Source organism: Pteropus medius, unplaced genomic scaffold (genome assembly GCF_902729225.1).
Source record: "Pteropus medius unplaced genomic scaffold, Ma_sr-lr_union100, whole genome shotgun sequence".
In the NCBI taxonomy this organism is placed as follows: domain Eukaryota; kingdom Metazoa; phylum Chordata; class Mammalia; order Chiroptera; family Pteropodidae; genus Pteropus; species Pteropus medius.
Genome location: NW_024344432.1, coordinates 1,203,140 through 1,224,156, shown reverse-complemented (window position 1 = coordinate 1,224,156; position 21,017 = coordinate 1,203,140). Strand labels below are relative to the sequence as shown.

Genomic DNA, 21,017 nt, shown 5'->3' with positions numbered 1-21,017 from the left:
TAGCACAGTGCTGGGCACGTGCTGAATACTCAGTAAGTGGCAGCCATCATTACCATCACGAGTCCCCATAATGCCTAGCACAAGTTGAATATACAATAGATGCTTAGTAAAAATGTGTTAGTGATTGCTGGAAGTAAATCATATTGTAGTTCTTCCTTTTTCTTTTTATTCTTGCTGGGAAATTGTCTCCTCTGCTATTACCCATGCACATTTATCAGTGTTCTCTATTCTCTTCTGCATCGTGAATTTAAAAATAGAAAAGAAAACTCTTAGAACAGCTTAATCTTATTTTTTTGTACTGCTTATAAAAGGAAAGAATAGCTCCTAATGTGAGGCTTGTAGGGAGATACAAAGCACATAATTCGATGCAGATCAAAAGAATTTCTCATGTTTTCAACTAATAAAAATCTCATATCAGTAGGAGTCTCAGGGTCACAAAATCATAGACATAAAGTTCTTTCCTTAAAGGCTGACCCATGCCCTTCTGGATAAGACATGTGTTCATTTGTTCCATAAAAAACGATGCCCGTGAGTCTATAAGCACAAAAAATGATGATGGTGGTGATGATGACGATGACATTTTTGGAGCTCTTGCTATGGGCCAGCCAGTGTTCCAAGGGTTTCACTTACATTATCTCTTTAGATCCTCAAAACAGCCCTGTGAGGTAAGCATCAATATCACCCCATTTTACAGTTTAGGCAGGTGAGTTCAATATTTTGCTCCAGGTTAGGAAGGGATAGAGGCTGCACTTGGACCTGGGTAGTCTAGCTCCAGAGCTCGCATCGAAGGAGTGAGAAGATACAAGTCCCCATACGGGGGCAGGAGAGAGGTGCTATATCAAGTGACACCACGTGACGATTCCTGAAGTTATCTCTTTTAGAAATTGGAGGACTCTTTGGGTTTTCTGGGCATTGGCCACCAAGCCATACTTCCTAATTCTGCTACTCAGAGAACATGGAAGAATAAGTACCTTGTGTTTTTCCAGAAACTCTGGCGTGAGTGTCCATGGAGCATCTCTGATGACTTCATCTACATAGCGACAGTGTCTGAGAGCTTCATATCTCTCTGCTTCATTCATCACGGTGAAACCTTTGAATTTGTGAGTGAGGTCATCACTGCAAACTGAAACAGGCAAATGCATTAAATGCTGTTAGGCGTCCCAGGCCCTGCTCACAGCCATCCCAGCACAGACATGGCTTCTTTAGCAAGACAAAGGGAGCTTAGTCTCGCTAGGTGCTTGGCATAATCAAACTCAGTTTTTTAAAGGAACAAAGGATCAGGAAAATGAAGCAAGCTGAAATCCACTAGCAATTCAGAATTTCATTTTAGTGCTAATTACAACTGCATTCTCCACTGCAGTTTTTATTAAAATTATTCTCCACACTACCAAATGTGACTTTCATATCTTTTTATTTCCCTAGCCCAACCTTCAGTGAAAATTACTATTCAGAAACAAAATGATCAAATGAAGAGATGGAGAAGGAAGAGAGAGAGAAGGAGAGGAACCAAGGGGCATGAATTATAGAAGGTTTGAACAATCAGTTCCAATTCCTTTACTAGATCGTTGTACTTAGTAACCCAAGTGATTCACGTGCATGCACATGTACGTGTGTGCACAAACATACTTCTGTTCCTGGATTGAGGTCTAGTCACTACACATCCAGGCACACAATCGAGAGGAGAAAGTCATAAAATGACTTCATAAAAGAAGATCTGCTCTAGCAAAGTTAATCCTTCCCACGTCTCTTATCCTCTCTAGACCTCAGGTTCCTAAACCCTCAGATGTGGATAATAATATCCTCCACTATCAGCCTCAGAAAGGATTTTTTGAGGATTTACATAAAAGTGCTTTGAAATAAATGGAACAATAAATATTATTCATTATCCTATTCAGAATATATATTTTTTGTGGGCCCAGGCAGTTTTCCAGAGCCTTCCTACACATCAAGAAGAACTGTCATCGTGGGTACTGTCCCTGTTTGCCAGTATCCTGGTGAGGGGCTTGCTGCAAAGGGTCAGACCCCGACTACTTAGGATGAATTGTTTTTTCTTTAAGGTATTATGTACATACAATAAATTTACAAATTTTAAGTGTACAAGGTTTGTTTTAAAAACCAAAATATGATCATTTTCTTAGAACCAAATCATAACCCACATCCAGAACCAAATCTGGCCACAGAGTAAAGTACAGCCAGCAGCCAGGCCTGGCATCCTTGGAAAACCTACTGCAGCCCTCACACAGCCTGCATCTAATCCATCAGTAAAATTGCTAGCTCTGCCTTCACATGCAGCTGGAAGCCACGTTCTTTTCGCCACCTTCACTGCTCCTTTCCCGGCACATTTACCATCTCTCCCATGGATTACTGCAGAGTGGCCTCCTAACTGGTCTCCTGATTCTGGCCTTGCCCACTCCCTCCAGCCTGTTCTCATCGGCCAGAATGACCCCGTTAAAACCTGTCAGACTGTGTCATTCCTAGGCTCAGAACCCTTCCCATCTCTCTCAGAGTAAAAGCCAAACTCCTCCAGAGGCTTACGGGCTCCTAAAAGATCCACAGCTCCACCCATTCCTTGCCTCTCTGACTGTGGCTATTTTGTCCCAGCTCCTGGCCTCCTTGCTGTTTCCTGAATCCACCAAGAATTCTCCTTCTTAGATCAGGGCTTTGCATTTCTTGTTCCCCAAACCTGGAACAGTTGTGCTCCAAATATCCACATGCTTACTCCCTCTCCTCCCTCAAGTCTTCCCCAACCACCCTATTCTAAATTGCATTCCCTCCACCATCACTGGAAGTCCCCATCCCCTCCCCAAGGATAGGGACTTTTGTCCATTTCAGTTTCTGGTGGCTCATAGAGGGCACTTAACAAATATCTGTTGAATGAATTAACACTGCTTGATACATATAGATGCTCGATAAATGTTTACTATGATTTAAAATAATAGATGTATATTTATCTGCAGGCGTATTTCAATACTATAAATGCAAATAAGACACTGATGTGTGTCCAGATACATATGTGTATGCCTATATATCTCCTATACATACTTCCTGAGATGCTGTATAGACATATATACAGTACAGTACAATAGAGAAAACAGTGTAGTGGTTTATATGTTACTAAAACACCATCAACCACATGGCTGGCTCAAACACCTTGATGAATATCAGAATCGCCTAAGGAGCTTGTCAAATATAAAGATACCCAGACCCTACTCCCCAAGATTTTGATTCAGTGGGCACTATGGTCTAAATGGTCCCCCCTCCCCAATTCATATGCTAAAATCTTAACTCCCATGGTAATGATATTCAGAGGTGGGTCCTTAGGAGCTACTTAGGTCACAAGAGTGGAATCCTCATGAATGAGATTAGGTCCTTATAAAAGAGGCTCCAGAGAGATCCCTAGCGCCCTCCACCATATAAGAAAACAGCAAGAAGTCACCAGCTATGAATCGGGAAGAGGGCCCTCACCAGGAAACCATGTTAGTGCCTTGATCTTGGACTTCCCAGACCCCCATCTGTAGTATCTTGTTATAGCCGTCTGAAGTGAGTGGGTCTAGAGTGGAGCCCAGGCAGCTCTATTTTTGACAAGCTTCAGGGAAGATTCCAATGCATACAACATTCGAAAGCCCCTGAAGCGTATTATGAACATCTTGAGGAAAGAGTCCAGCCTGGTTTTGAATCACCCATCACGCCCAGCTGTCAGGGGTAGGCAGGGAGTAGGGCCATAATGACTAGGTTATGTATTGATTCACTGACTGTTAGCTTTTCGCTCCATAAATAGGAATTATTTATGGGCCAAGCTATACAATTTAAAAATTGATCTAAGACTTTAAATGTTCTTTTTACGACTTTATTAAAATACTACCTCAAGAATCATATTAAGCAGAAATGGATTTCAGATCCATCAATTTTCTATTTTAAACAACACAAAGCTAAGCTGAGCCATATTCCACCACCACCACCCCACCTCCGCCTTTTGAACCGGCACCTGAGCAATTTGGTATAACATCTTGATGATCAAGATAATGGCCTCCTAACAGAGCACAGAGAAAACAAACATCCTGTTTATGCCAATACAGGGTCCTATTTTCATATCCCAGGAGTGACCTCAAGAAGCAGCTGAACATGCTGACCAGTTATTGTCTAAACATTAATTACGCCCAAAGCAGCACTGTTGTTCTTGAGTCTTGGCAAATGCACTCTGACAGCCAGATGGAGAACTCTGAGCAATGGTGTTCTGTGGATGAATTCACTGAGCTATCAGGGAGCTCACGCTGCAGCTAACCTATCCTGGCAGATCACTGTGCTTGAAAAAAATATTACCAGTACCCCTAGACTTATTGGGGTGATCACTTCATAAGTTACATAAATTTCTAATTACTGTGTTGTACACCTGAAACAAATATATTGGATGTCAACTGTAATTGAAAAAAATTTTTAAATTAAAACAATATTACCAGTATCCTACAGGAGAGAAAATATAACATAGGGGTTAAATTCTGGAGCCCAACAGATTTGGGTTCTAATCCCAGCTCTGCTACTTATTACTGAGAGAGTTATTCAAACTCTCTAAGCCTCAGTTGTCTGTCTTTAAAACACGGTTTAAGTTTTGAGAATTAAATCTGACCATCTGCATGAGCAGAGAGCAATGCCCAGTAACATTTGACATTTATTAATAGTAGTAGAAACATAGGACCATTTATGGTAATATTCATTTGTGTTCTAGGATCTGTCTTTTCACTGCTCTCACTCCAAGTAGGTGCCCAGCCTCTTGGTACAAACTCCCTCACAGAAGCTGTGGAGTTCAAGTTGCTGGTAGACAACCTGGCCTCTTGGCTACTGTTTCTCCAAAGCCAGACATCCTTGGCGGGGCGGAGGGAAGAGGATTCTGTAAGGAAGGAGACAGAGAGAGAACATTCCTCCAAACAAGGAAGAGACCAAAGGTCTGAGGAGCCCACAAGCAGGAGGGGCCAGTGGCAGAGCCTCTAGGGCAGAGGGACATGCTGACTTGGGCAATGGGATTCCACCTGGGCACAGACCACAGGTGCCTCACCGTGCACAGGTGCAGTGGATCTGCTCCCTTCTCGTAATTTTGTGGACTAGATGATGAAGGCAGTGCAAAAACAGTGCTAGAAAACAGAAGCCCCTCTCTGGTTTATATAAACATTTTGGAATCTTATTTGACTCTGGGAGCTGAAGAAAGCCCAACAAGAACTGAAACTGAATTTCCTACCAGTCAGGCAAAATGGAGTCTTAGAGCACTGTTTAATTTCAATTAAAATACAATAGAGCATAAACCCACATTTATGGAGTAATATTTATGTCTACTATAGTAGGAGTAGTATTATGTTTACCGTTTTATTTATTCCCCTCCTGTGAGGCAGAAGTGGGTATTTGGTGACTCATACCCTTAAACAAATTTTTTTAGGGAAAAGAAACTCTGATATAAATTTTAATTTCTTGACTTATTTTTAAATGACTGATATTTAAAATTAAAATGAAGAAAAAAGAGCTTTACAATTGCATAGTTTTAATTCACTAAAATAACACCAACACGTGCCTGATCTTGTCTGATCTCGGAAGCTAAGCAGGGTCAGGCCTGGTTAGTACTTGGATGGGAGACCACCTAGGAAGACCAGGTGCTGTAGGCATTAAAATAAATAAACAAACAAACAAAAATAAAGTAAAATAATACCAACAAAACACGTTTGCATAAAAGAATTTTCAAATTATTACTGGCTACATGCTTAAAAGCTAGAAATGCAGGTATTATAATCATAGCACAAAATCATGGCAATTTGTAGTGTCTGTTACTGCCTAAGGTCGAGAAGTAGACTTTAAGTAGTACCTCCAGTTATTACAGTTTCTGTTCTTTGAATCAATTATTTCTGCCAAATACCAACTATTTCAAGCAAGTAACTGTCTGTGAACTTGTCCAGACCCGAGTGATTTAATGAGCTAAACCCTTGCTCCACCCAGGGGAATTCCTACAACAAATCTACCTGCAGATTTGCAAAGGGGCCCACAATTAATACAGCAGGTTCTTTCAACTCACCGTTGTGTTTCATTTGCTAACTACACACATAATATCAAAAGCCAGCCTTTCAACCAACAACACAGAATACCTTTATGTAAGGGGCTCCCTAACTTTCCTCATTATAGAACTGTCTGACATTAAGTTGGTTTGTGATACTCAGGAAAGATAGTCTAAGGCAATGGTCTTCAAACCAGGGCACACATACCCCTGAGGATACACTTTTCAAAAGGTATTCAAGCACAGGTAGCTTTAAAGGAATTAATTTCCAGATCCTCGATTTCCAAGAGTACCCTTTCCTAACATTAATAGGCCCAAAAGAGCCTCTATGTCCAAAACCATCTTTATACCATTTTATAAAAGAAAAGCACCATCCAAACCTTACTATGTTGCATCGCAAGGGGCGAAGAGTTTAGATTTCCAGCCAAACCAAACGGAAACCTGGTTTAATGACTCTTTGAAGTACCATGAACCTATAAAAACTTCCTATCTTTCTCTATCTTGCACACTTTTCTGTTACAGGTGAAGCTGAGTGTTATAAACTAAACACAGAATAAGGCAAATTTTTGCCTAACAGCTTTGCCTCTTCCTTCTCCCGACTATTGTCAAAAGACCAGGATCTTGAGGGATATGGCCCAGGAATTCAAGGCAAAGGGAGCATTGGAAAGAAATATTCAATGCTAAAAATGGCCTTTTCAGGTAGTTAAGGGTAAGCATTTTTCTAGCTAGTCTCAATACTCATACTGAATCACAAAAATGCCTTTTATCTTTTATTTAAGAGTAAGCTATTCACTTCAAAAATCACTTCAATAGCCAAAGCTGTATAGGATGGTACTGCTGCTTCATAGAACTATAACTGGAATATTTTCTGGAGTTATCAAATTTTTCAAAATACATTGGAATAAACACGTGGATAAAACATTTACATGATTTTTTAAATATTTAATATGCACTATTTAAAAAGAAAGTTAAAAATGTATTTTATCAACTCACATCGTAAAATCTTTATTCTAGTTACAGACAATCCTTATCCCATATTATCTTCTAAAATGTTTATTTTCTACCTCCTCATGACAAAAATTAAAATATCTACTGCCAGAAAAATTATCTTTTAGTTGTATATTAACCATGGTGTCTAATAAAGATAACTAGGTTATTTCTGATTTTTATATTCGATTTTATGTAATTGTTCCCCAAATCAAACACTAGAGTTTGATACACACACATCAATATTTAGAGAAGGAATAACATGTTTTTTTTATCATACTCCTCTCCTTACAAATATCATATAATTTTATCTATAAATTACATTGCATTACTATAAATTAAGCACATTGATTTATTGTCTCGTTTGTAACTTATCAATTAGATCTACATCGTTTAAATCTTGACTGCTTCTATTTTATATAATGCATTCTATAATTTATTTCTCAGTGGTTTTTATAAAGCTTCTTGAAATACATTAATACATTTGAATTGAAAATACTTTTTCTTGGTTTCTAGGTTTTTAGTAGGTTTGACAAGGAGGACCGGCTTTGCCAATTAGGTTAGATGGTGTTTTCTGCACATTTAGCAAGCTAAAACTGCAGCTCTAGGTGGTTTTTTTTTTTTAAGTGTTAAGCAACTGAAAAAAGCATTTTATCAAAAATTATTGGATTGGAAATGGTATAATGAAATTACCAGTATTTCCATTTCCCCAACCCTTTCTGAGTATATCTGGTTGAATAAGTTGCTTTCAAGTAAAAGAGTAAGGGTTGTAAGTAGAGTCATTTGATAAGTCTTGGTAAAGCCTTTTTGTTATACTTCCCAGAAAAGGAGAAAGCAAATGATTCTAATAGCTTGGAAACAAATCTTCTTGAAGGTCAGGTCATTTCTAATCCATTGCTTGCAACAAATGTGAAAGATGATCTTAACAAATTATCACTTGATAGGCCATTAAAATTTTTTGATGACAATAATAAATCATTTTTGTGATACCTGGCAAATAACTCAGGAGTTCGAAGAATGGGTGGCATCACTATAACAAACTACTTCTATTCCCATCTACATATTTGTGTGAACAAAACATTTCACCACTTAAATCTATAACAAAAAAATACAAATAAAATCAATGTTAAACTATGTCTCATTTTAGCAATAATATACTCAGTCACAAATGAGATGCAAGTCATCTCATTTAACTGATAAAGAACACCAAACCAGGATAAATGCCAAAGAAAACATCTTGAAAGAAGCCAGAAGAAGAAAACACCTTACTTATACAGGAGCAAGGATAAAAATTACATTGACTTCTCCACAGACACAACAGAAGCAAAAAAAGGGAAAAAAAATGGAGTGAAATATTTAAAGTGTTGAGAGAAAACAACCCAGCTACCTATCTAGAATTCTGTACTCTGCAAAATTATCCTTTAAAAGGAAAGGAGGAATAAAGACTTTCTTAGACAAACAAAAATTGAGGGACTTTGTTTTCAGTAGACCTGCCTTGCAAAAAATGTTTTTAAATTTCTTCAAAGAGAAGGAAAACGGTATAGCTCAGAAATTTGGATCTATGTAAAGACAGAAAGAACATTAGAGAATGAATAAGATAAAACAAAAACTTTCATTTTTCTTATTCTTAATTCATTTTACAGATAACAGTTTGTTCAAAATAATAATAGCAACAATGTATTCAGGTATGTATTACATATATATGCTTACGCATAAATGAAATGAATGACCACAATAATACAAGGGATGAGAGGAAGGAATTAGAAATATTTTATCATAAAGTACTTGCACTACTGGTAAAGTGTTCTTTGAAAGTGGTCTTGGATTAATTTAGAATGTACATTGCAAAGAAATATAATTGATATGCTAAGAAAGGAAAGAAAAGGGAATCATAAAACACTCAGTTAAAACCACAAAAGGCAGAAAGAGTGTGTAAGACAAAAATAGAAAACAAAGAATAGAAAAAACAGAAAAAATATGGTAGATATTAAACCAACTATATCAATAATCACTTTGAACATCAGTGGTCTAACTTCACCAATTAAAAGATAGAGTTGTCAGAGTGGATCAAAAAAGAAGACCTAAATATATGTTGTCTACAAGAAACCCACTTTAAATATAAAAACACAGATAAATTAACAGTAAAGGGATTAAGAAAGAAGCAGCATGCTAACAGTAAACAAAAGAAAGTGAGATTAACTACATTAATCTCAGAGCAGACTTCAGAGCAAGGAAAGTTATCAAGGATACATAGGGGCATTACATAATGATAAAGGAGTCAATACTCCAAGAAGACGTAACAATCCTTAATGTGTATGTGCCTATTAGGGTCAAAATACATGATGCAAAAACTAATAGAACTGCAAAGAGAAGTAGATGAATCCACTATTATAGCTGGAGACTTTATCATCCCTTTATCAGAAATGGAAAGATCTAACAGACAGAAAACGAGTAAGCATATAGTTAAACTCAACAGCACCGTCAATCAACAACAACAGGATACCCATTCTTCTCAAGCTCACATGGAACATTCACCAAGATAGACTACATTCTGGGCCATAAAACATCTTAACAAATTTAAAAGAACAGAAATTATACAGTGTGTGATCTCAGACCATAATGGAATTAAACTAAGAATCAATAACAGAAAGATAGCTGGAAAATCCCCAAATACTTGTAGATTAAAAGCACAATTCTAAATAACAATGGATCAAAGACTGAATCTCAAAAGAAATATTTAAATATTTTGAACTAAATGAAAATGAAAATAATTTATCAAAATTTGTGGGATGTAGGAAAAACAGAGCTTAAGGGAAGATTTATAGCATTGACTGTATATATCTTTTAGAAGAAAGACCTAAAATCAATAATCTAAGCTTCCACCTTAGGAAACTAGAAAAAGTGCAAATAAAATCTAAAGTTAGCAGAAGAAAAGAAATAGTAAAACGCAGAGCAGAATCAATGAAATTGAAAACAGGAATCAATAGAGAAAATCAACAAAACCAAAAGTTGGTTTTTTACAAAGATCAATAAAATTGATAAGCTTCTAGCCAAGCTAACTAAGAAAAATGAGAAAAGACAAATTACCAATATGAGAAATGAAAGAGGGACATTACTACAGATCTCATAAACATTAAAAGGATAATAAATATTATGAGCAACTCTATGCCTACAAACTTGATAACCTAAATGAAGCAGACCGATCCTTTGAGAGACAGAAGTCGCCAAAATTCACCTTAGAACAGACAATCTGAATAGGCTTATATCTATTAAAGAAATTGAATCAACATTTAGTAACCTTCCAACAGAGAAAACACCAGGCCTAAATAGGTTCTACCAAATATTTAAGGAAGACGTTGTACCAATTCTCTACAGTCTCTTCCAGAAGCCAATGTTACCCTAATACCAAAACCAAATAGATATACTCAGACCAATAATCTCTCATGAATATAGATGCAAAACTCTTAAAATACTAACAAATCAAATCTAACAATGTATAAAAAGAATCATACACCATGACCAAGTGGGATATATTCCAGGTATGCAAGATTGGTTCAACAACTGAAAATCAATTAATATAATCTATCACACCAACAGGTTAAAGAAGAAAAATCACATGATCACATCAATAGATGTTGAAAAATGATTTGATAAAATCCAATACCCCTTCATGACAAAAACTCTCAGCAAACTAATAATGGAGGCAAACTTCCTTAACTTGATAAAGAATATCTACAAAAACCGCACAGCTATCATCATATCTAATGGTGAGAAATTCGAAACTTTCCCACTAAGATCAGAACAAAGCAAGGATGTCTCCCTTCTCACTACTGCTTTTCAACATTGTACTGGAAGTCCTAGCTAGTGCAATAAGACCAAAAAAAAAAAAAAAGGAAATAAAAAAAGTAGATTGAAGGAAAAGAACTAATTGTTTTTGTTCACAGATGGCATGATCGCCTATGTAGAAAATTTGAAAGAACTGACCCCAAAAATCTAGAACTAATAAGCAATTATAGCAAGGTTGCAGGATACAAAGTTAATAGTACAAAAGTCAGTCACTTTCCTATATACTAGCAATGAACAAGTGGGTTTTGAAATAAAAACACATTACTGTTGGAAGACTAGCACTACTAAACTTCAATACTAACTATAAAGCTACAGTAATCAAGAAGGGGTAATATTAGTAAAAGACTGTACAAATAGATCAATGAAACAGAATAGAGATTCCAGAAACAGATACACATAAATAGTCAACCGATCTTTGACCAAGGAGCAAAGGCAACACGGTGGAAAAGATTCTTTTCAACAATGATGCATGCTGGAACTCTGAACAACCACACACACAAAAACCAAAAACATCTAGACACAGATCTTACACCCTTCACAAAAAATTAACTCAAAATGGATCATAGATATAAATGTAAAACACAGAAGTATAAAACTTTTAGAAGATAACATAGAAGAAAACCCAGATGACTTTGGGTATGGCAGTGACTTTACAGATACAACACCAATAGCACAAACCATCAAAGACACAAATTGATGAGCTGGACTTAGCTAAAATGAAAAACTTTGCTCTGCGAAAGACAATGTCAAGGGAATAAGAAGCCAAGCCACAGACTGGGAGAAAATATCTGAAAAAGATACAACTGAATCTAACTGTGGGCGGTGAATACACAATGCAATACATAATGACTTCCTATTGAATTGTACACTTGAAACTTATTGAATTTTGTTAATCAATATCACCATAAAAATAATTTTTTTAAAAAAGATACAACTGATAAAGGATTGTTATTCAAACTATATAAAGAACTCTTAAAACAATAAGAAAATGAACAATCTGATTAAAAAATAGACAAAAAAATCTGAACAGACACCTTACCAAAGGAGATATACAGATGGCAACTAAGCGTATGAAAAGATGTTCAACATCGTATATCAGGGAATTGCAAAATAAAACAGTGAGATATCACTATATAACTGTTAGAATACCAAACTAGAAAACACTGACAACAGCAAATTCTGGCAAGGATATGGATCATCAGGAACTCTCATTCATTGCTGGTGGGAATGTGAAATAGTACAGCAACTTTAGAAGACAGTTTAGCAGTCTCTTACAAAACTAAACATACTCTTAACATATAAGATCCAGCAATCGTGCTCCTTGATATTTACCCAAATGAATTGAAAACTTATGTCCGTACAAAAACCTGCACGTGGATGTTTATAGCAGCTTTGTTTATTTGCCAAAACTTGGAAGCAACCAAGATGTCCTTTAGTAGGTGAATGAATAAACTGTGGTACATCCAGACAATGGAGTATCATTCAGTGCTAGAAAGAAATGAGTTATGAAGCCATGAGAAGAATATGCACATGGAGGAACCTCAAGTGCATATTACTAAGTAAAAGAAGCCAATCTGAAAAGACTACATACTGTATGATTCCAACCATATGACATTCTGGAAAAGGCAAAACTATGGAGACAATAAAAAGATTAATGGTTGCCAGGGGTTGGGGGGAGGGACAGATGAACAGGCAGAGAACAGAGGATTTTTAGGGCTGTGAAAATATTCTATACAATATTACAATGGTAGATACATGTTATTACACATTTGTCCAAACCCACAGAACGTACAACACCAAGAGTGAACTCTAATGAAAACTATGGACTCTGGGCAACAATGATGTGTGTCAATGCAGATTCACAGACTATAACAAATGTACCACTGTCATGGAGGATATTATAATGGGGGAGACTATGCAGGTGTAGGTATATCAGAATTTTCTACTTTCTGCTCAATTTTGCTATGTAAATTTTGTTATGTATAATTTCCCTAAAAAAAAGTTTATTAATTTTTTTGAAATTGTCAACATTTACAATATTCTAGAAATTGCATATTTTACAACTACTTAAACTTAGAATGAAAAAAGCAAGAAGGTATAGTTTTTCATTCTTTTAAGGATTGTGGGGAACAAAGTTTGAAGACTCCTAGTCTAAGACAATGGTTTTCAACAAGGGCTTTATCATTTCCTAGAAAGTATTTTTGGAAAATCGTGGGTCATCTTTAGTTGTCATAATGATCAGAGGGAGCTATTGGCATCTGGTGCCATTTAGCAGGGCGATAACGATGCGAAACATCTTGCAATGTATGGCACAGCCTCACATAAGAATTTTCTCACATCTCACACGATTTCTAAATGTTTGTGCATAATTATTTATGTTTATTTGAGTCTAGAACCTGACTTTGTTTTACATATAATCACAAAGTATTTCTAGAATTGCTGTGATCAATGCTGAATTTTAGAGGCAGGCAACTACTATATATATCAAAAAAAGATTGCACTTTTTCTTGTTCATAGTTTTACCTAAACATGTTCACCCTAGCTATTTCACTCATGGGATCTGAGTTCTAAAACCATGCCCCTGCAGAAGTCTGCTGACATAGAGGAGGTTGAAGACTCTGTTTAACAGACTTAGAATCAAATATAATTTACTTAGTGGAGATCCATGAAATATAGTATTGCACTGAATTTATTAATAGAGTAGTTAAAATATTTCATAGTATTGTCATCCAATTATTTAAAATAGAATAATAAGAAATCGGTGGAGAAAATAACATTAAACTTATTCATTATTTATTGTTTATGTTGCTTGTGGTTTTCCACGCTTACTCTGTCACCGTCTCCAAAAGTCTACATACCACTTCTTTACAGCTTTGTGTAGTATTGCTTCATATTCCATGCATACCCTAGTCCCTGTCACCTAGCAAAAGATATGGTCTCAACAGTAATCTTAGTTTAACATGTCCTTGGTTTCCACAGAGAACCCACATACTAGCCATTGGGGGGAAATCTATCTGCATTTCTTTGTAAATCTGCCATAGAGGACACCATTCATTGGATTACTCAATGCCCCTTATGCAGCAACCCTCTTAAACACTTATCTTAGAACTCAGGGCAGGAAAAGCAAGTTCTTTCTAATGGAGCAATATCAGCTCTAGCATTTGAGAGTTATGAAATAACTGTGTGGCTCCTTTTGTTTTGCCTTGGCTGCTAAGTTCAGGATTTCTTGTTGGAGTTTTTTCCTTCTCTTCTGTTTTAATTCTTGGCTCTTAACTCTTGTCCATATTAATTTCTCTGAGTATTACATTATCTGTGCTTTTATGAAAAGTCTCCCTAGGATATACAAATCAATAAAATAATATATTGCTATAGCCGCTATGTCTTCTCCACTTGTCCCAACATTATCGTCTTGACTGGTGAAAAGAACGCTGCACAGAGAAAGTTCTATGTTCTGGCTTTTGTGTGCCCTTACTTCACTCAGGTCTCTGCACAAATGCTAGCACTTCAGAGCGGCCTCCCCTGACCTCCCTCTGCCTAAAACATCCCTCCTTCCTTGACCAGTCACTCTTTCCCCTTACCCTATATTTCATATTTCATCATAGTACCACTGTTAACATATTTACTTATTTACTGGGCAGTGTCTGCCTCCTCCTGAGACTCTTAAGTTCTCTGAGGACACAGTCTGCTTTGTTCATGGCTGCATCCTCAGTGTACAGAAGAATGCCTGGCACATAGTAGATGCTCAATGAATAGTTGTTAAATGAAGGAATCATTCGGTGAATCAGCGAAATCATTATTGCCTAATGACCTAGATAGCTGCTGACATTAATTTACTGCTTTCTCCAATTTATAAGAATGTACCGAAAGCTGCACATTTCCTTCGATCTTACTTTTGATGTAATAACCCAGGGACATAGCAAGTGTTCCTGTTAAGTGTGACCTACACCTAACTACCTACAAACTTAAAATGACCAAAGCCCAAATACTGCAGAGGTCTCCCCAGGGCCCTGGCAGCTTAGGACCAGATCCCAGGTGGTAGTACTCACTGAAGACATGGTTTTCCGCTCGAGATACAGGGAAATGAACAAGAGATGGGTTCTCTTCCTGCCTTGGGCTCCCTCTGCATGACTCATCCAGTAACCATTGCCTTTTACCATCTCTTCCTTCTGGAAAGAATTCTATTCAATAACCACAAGGTCACCATCCTCAGGGAAATCTGAAGATGAGTTCCTCTTAAATATCCAAAATGTAGTTTAAAACTTGCAGAAGATACCAAAATACTTAAAAAAAAAGAAAAACCAGATACCTAGCCTCTTACCAGCACCTTTATTCACACAGTAGAGGTCTAAGAGTTGATGGTGCCTAGTTCATGTAATGCCATAAAAACTGATCGTGGTAAAAGGATATGCTACAAGAGGTGAGATACAGGTCTCCCTAGTCAGGTACTATCCCTTTTACCCAAACTGAAATCTGTAGGCCTTCTGGAGGAGGAAAATTTCAAGCCACATCATCACCCTTCTCTCTCTGCATGCTTATGAAATAAGTCAGTTCCTTCATTGTGAACCAAGATGACTTGGGTATATAAATCTCCATTTCTTTAACACACTGTGCATAAATCCAATTATTTAGGGCTGTTGTAAGCCACTAATGTTAGCACAACATTGTCCTAAGTGCTGTGGGTCACAGAAAGGAAATAGACAATGACCTTATTTACCCTTAATCATTCTGAACCCCTTCAGCTCAGCAAGATTTGAAATCAGAATGATATTGCTTTTCTCCTAACTCTCTAGAAAATTTTAGAAATATAAATTGAATCATGCCTCAAACACAAGAAGAAAGGCACTAATGGAAAACATGAAGCAGTTACCCTTGGTGGTATTATTAGTCTGTCTCTCTGTTGGGATCAGTAGCATATAATCGCATGATGTAATTTCCCCTATGGTTTTTTAAACATCATTTTAAATTTCAGGCAATGAACAAGTGAGCCAGTATGGGCTAAATTAGGAGCATTAACAATGTGGGATTTTAATGATGAAACTCTGAAAGCGGTCCTTTTCAGGAAGCACTTTATAAAGGAGTTTTCTAGACAAAGGGAAAAAGCACTTCTTACCTCCTACCAGCAAGTAGCTGTTGGGAAACAGTGTTTTTGCTTGCATAAGTGCCCTTGCATGGCCTGAGTGGAAGAGGTCAAATATTCCATCTGCATATACTCTGACGGGCCTGTCAACTGTGAAAAAAAGAAAACATCATTGACAGAACTGCAGAATAAGGAATCCCAATTGCCTGATTCTTCCATCAGCATAGCACTGTAAGAAAGTTTACTTGGATAAAACACAATGTCTACGTACCATCGGTTTCATATTAGTGCATGAAACTAATTTTTTAAAAAGGTTCTCCTGAGGACATCAAAGCAGAGTAAAAACATAACAAAATTAAGATTGACCCAGAACATACATTTTTCGACAACAGGAAAGACAAACACAGAGCTCTGGGGAGTTCTCTTGAGCCAGAGTAGAGTCTCAAGTGTTTGAGCTGGCAAATTCAGACAGAATAGGAATAACCAAACAGTTGGCAGAGTCAGGCCAGTGGGAATATCAAGACAGGAGTAACTGAGGAGCTCAATGAAAAGGATAAATGACTTCATCCTTGAGTCTGGCAGTTGTGAATGAAGTTCCCAAAGGCAGTGTTCGGCAGAAGTAACTCATAATGCTCTAAGAGACAGTTGTGCACCTTTCTTTCCAACTCCAAGTCATACTGGCAGCCTGAAATCAGCCTTGGTAGGAATATTTACACCACAGAAACTGGCAAATGCTACAAATCAGGGCTAATTTCCCTCTGAAGGGTACAAAAGTTACATGTTGGGATGGTGCTCAGGGTTAGAGGCAAGCGACCAACACTACAGTCCTTCCTAAGGAGAAAGGTCAAGAGTGAAGAGGCCACAACAGACACTTTCACAATGGCATACAGTGTTCTGAGAAGTGCCATTCCATGAGGAACAGGAACACACTTCAACACAGACCCCTGAGAGCCAGGAGACTGCACTAGAAACTGCAGGATGACACTTTTTTTGAGCCAACCCAAAGACCCATCCCCTCAAATAAGAGGGAGACATTGTGAAGTAGAGGGTTTGGGTACCAACTGTTATACCATTCTGGATTCCCAAAGAAAGAACTAAAAGTGAAACTATGGCAAACTACAAGCTAAAAATGGCAAACTGAACACATACACACATATCTCCACTTCCTCCCAAACACCACAAGAATTACAGAGAAAGAATTAAAAAGGTACAATTTCTCAAGGGCAGAGGGAATAAGAAAAGCAATGACAGTGGATGAGAGATGTCATCATTTGGAAAGTTGATTTTCAAGTGCTGAGTACCTGTGGAGAAGGAATAAGACTCAGGGGCAGGGCAGGTAGGGAAAGGGACTGTATTTTTTTTGTATAAGCCTAAGAGTCTTAGTGACTTTTCAAAACTATATGCATGTACTATACTGGTGTTATAAAAATAAATATAAAAAGGAAATCAATTCAAACTTCAGTTGAATAATCTTTAAGACTTAGATTTAAAATTGTGATTATTTCCTGATTATTTCTTATTAATTTGGAACATAAATTAAAAGAAATGTTACAGTAATAGATTCAGATGGTAAAATGTTTCTAATCAATTAAATTTCTCTAATAAAAAAAATCTCGAGAGACTTTATGTCAGATAGGGAATTGCAATTATTTCCAATTATACACCATTTTGAACAAACAGAATTGCCTTCACAGGATTATCCTGTATTCTAAATAAGGCACAGTAAATAGAAAATGCTTTGAAATAACAAACTGCCTAATGAGGGATCCTTGGTTTCAATGCTCTTATTCAATTTGAATTCAATTGAAGAAAATTTGTTTTAAGATATAAACCCCAGGGGAAAACAGATGGTGGTTTTGCAGAACTTTTTGTTATTGATTCGGAGGTGATCAAGATAAATGGATTCAGGAAACAGGGAGGAAAGAAAAGTAAGAAAGATGACATAATTACCGAGAAAAAGGCCATTTAGTAAATCTTGAACAGTATTTGTGGAGTTGATTTTGCAATAAGCTCACTTTTACAAACTGTAATGTGTCAGCAATTTCTAGACTGGGAAACTCTGTAAAATCAAAAAAAAAAAAAAGAACTCTGTGTCTTCAAAAAATAAACTTCAAGAAAAAATGCGAAAGTGAGATGGAGGGGAGACCTGCAGATTAAAAGAGATTTAAAAGACGTTCCAACATATTCTAATATATGGATATTATTTGGATTTGGGTTCAAACAAACTATAAATAAATGATGACATAAGACAATTAGAAATTAGAACACTGAATATGTGTTGATATTAAAGAATTACTGATAATTTTTAGGTGACATAATGGTATAGTGGCTATGCTATTTTAAAAAGTTATAAACATATGAAACAATAGGAAGCCCTAGCATCCAAATAATTCAAGAAGAAAGAGTAAGATGAGGGCATGCATGGGACAAGACTGGCCATGGGCTGGTGGCTGTTAGTTACGGGTGACAAGCACATGAAGGTTCATTATATTGTTTTACTTTTGTGTATGTTTGAAATTATCCATAATAAAAAATTTAAATAGTGTGGCTTGTTTAGTTATTCTGCATGTTTATTTGTTTTCATCTTTTATTTGAGGATTTTCTAGATACCCTTTTCAGCATTTGGGGACTCTCTAGAGCATCTAAGTTGGGAAGCACTGGCCTGTGAAGCTGGGGGTTTGGCAATGGTCACAAGTTAGAGCACAGCTATTTCGTGTCCATGGCGGAGAGACCTTAAGGTGGCTCTCAGTGATCCCTGTCTACTGGTGTTCACGCCTTTGTGTGATCCCCTCCCTTTAAGTGTGGGTGGGACCTATGACTTGCCTCTAATGAGTAGAATCTGGCAAAGATGATAGATGTCATTCTCATGATTATATTACAGTATATAAGATTCCATATTGCTAGCTGACTCACTTTCCCTTGGTGGCTTTGAAGAAGCAACAAGCTGCCATGTTGTGAGAAGGGATACATAGAGGGCCACATTGCAAAGATCTGCAGGTGTCCTCTAGGAGCTGAGGGTGGCCTCTGGTTGATAACCAGCAAGAAGCTAGATCCTTGGTCTTGCAGTTCCAAGGAAATAAATTCTGCCAACAACCTAAGTGAGCTCAGAAGTGGATCTATCACTAGTCAAACCTCCAGGTGAGAACTGAGCCCTGGGTGACACCTCGAATGCAGCCTTGTGAGATTCCAAACAGAGACCTCAGCTAAGCCAGGCTCGGACTCCTGACTCATGGAAATCACAACATAATAGATGCACATTGTTTTAAACCACTAGGTCTGTGGTGATATGTTATGCAGCATAGAAAATGAATGCAATGGCATTACACACTCTGCCTGCAGATTATTATAAAAATTTAAAAGTATTTCAAGTAAATTCCTATTTATCCTAAATGGTCAGAGTAAGTATATCAGATAAATGTGATGTTCTGGTAAAATGTATGTCTGTATACCACACATTGATTACCATGCTTCAAATAACTTAAATATAACAAACTACACATAACACCAAAATGATGCTAAATATTTGCTTGAGGAGCATGGATACAAATAATGACTATGGTACAGTACTGTGGGGCAAAATCTGATTGTTTTAAGTTCCTGAATCTTACATTCCAAATTTTTATAAATTACTCAGTACTTAGAAGTAAGTGAAACAGTGAAGGGGGCTATGCTGACCTCACATCTCACACCATATACAAAAAATAACTGGAAATGAATCATAGACCTAAATGTAAGAGCTAAAACTATAAAATCTCTAGAAGAAAACAGGAGAAAATCTTAGTGATTTTAGGTTTGGCAAAAATTTCTTAAGTAAGGCCCAAAAGGGACACACTATAACACCAAAATATTGATAAATTGAACCTTATTTAAAACTTATGCTGTTCAAAAGACATTTTTTCAAAAAAGAAAAGGCAAGTCGTAATAGGGAGAAAATGTCTGCAAAATATATATCTGATATAGGACTTACATTTAGAATATAAAAGAATTCTCAAACCCATCAATAATAAGACAAATAACATTTTTAAAAAGGCAAAAGAGTTGAACAGTCACTTCACCAAAGAAATTAATACATGGATAGCAAATAAGCTCAATATCGCTAGTCATTAGGGAGATGCAAAGTAAAGTTAGAATGATATACCATTTCATACCCCTAGAATGGCTAGAATTTTTTTTTTAAATATTGACTATACCAAGTGTTGGTGGGCACCTGGAACTCTCATACATTGCTGGTAGAAATCTAAAATAGTCCGATCGCTTTGGAAAGCTGTTTGGCAGTTGTTTAAAAAGTTGTAAACACACACCTACCATCTGGCCAGAAAGGAAGAAATCACCAACTGCATTATATCTGAATTCACATTTTTGTGGGGTGTGTTATGGCATTTCTTAGTATAGCTTCAGATTCAGGCAACAACAAAGGGATGATCATTCATTTATTTTAATTACTCATTTTTTTTATTATGGCTATTAACAACCTACATTTAAACAATGCCTTAAAAGTACATATGATTTACAAAGCCCATATATTTCACTCAATCTTTGCATCAACTCTGTGAAGGAGATAGGGGAGAATGGACTTACTATCCTCACTTCAGAGGGGCGAATGGAAGGTGAGCCAAGTTAAGCTGCTTGCCCAATGTCACACAACCAAACTATGACTAAATGCCCAGTAGTTATGGTAACTAGTATTGTTTTCGTGTACAACTGATGTGGAAAAAAGGTGGCACAGAAATTAACCTTTTAAAATCTAACAGTTACGTATTTTATAACGTTTACAGAGTAGTTTTATATAAACTTTATAATTTTCTTCTACTTATAGCCAGAGATACCATTTTTGATAAATAATGATGATTGATGTTTACTTTTTAAATACATTAAATTTATGTTAAAAAGAGTACATTTAAAGAAAAATTAAGTAAATTATAGTAGAGGCTGCACATAAATAAGGCAAAATTAATTAAGGGAGCTCCTGAAAGATGAATTTGGGGAAAAAAAGATGAATTTGGGAAACTACACATTGTGAAAACAGAATAATACAGATCCCCTTTCTGAGAAGGAACACAGGAAATCAGAATTGAG

The 21,017-nt window shown here is 36.7% G+C and overlaps 1 protein-coding gene across 3 annotated transcripts in view; it reads right to left on the bottom strand.

The window, feature by feature from the left end:
• The window catches only part of PCYT1B (phosphate cytidylyltransferase 1B, choline), an 80,293-nt gene that overhangs the window by 34,174 nt on the left and 25,102 nt on the right, over positions 1-21,017 (bottom strand). For all 3 annotated transcript variants that reach the window (XM_039872465.1, XM_039872466.1, XM_039872467.1), the window contains exons 3-4: positions 15,975-16,091; positions 972-1,123 (exon numbers count right to left, since the gene is read on the bottom strand). In XM_039872465.1, the coding sequence (XP_039728399.1) occupies positions 972-1,123; positions 15,975-16,091 (269 nt within the window). The remainder of the gene's footprint in view (positions 1-971; positions 1,124-15,974; positions 16,092-21,017) is intronic.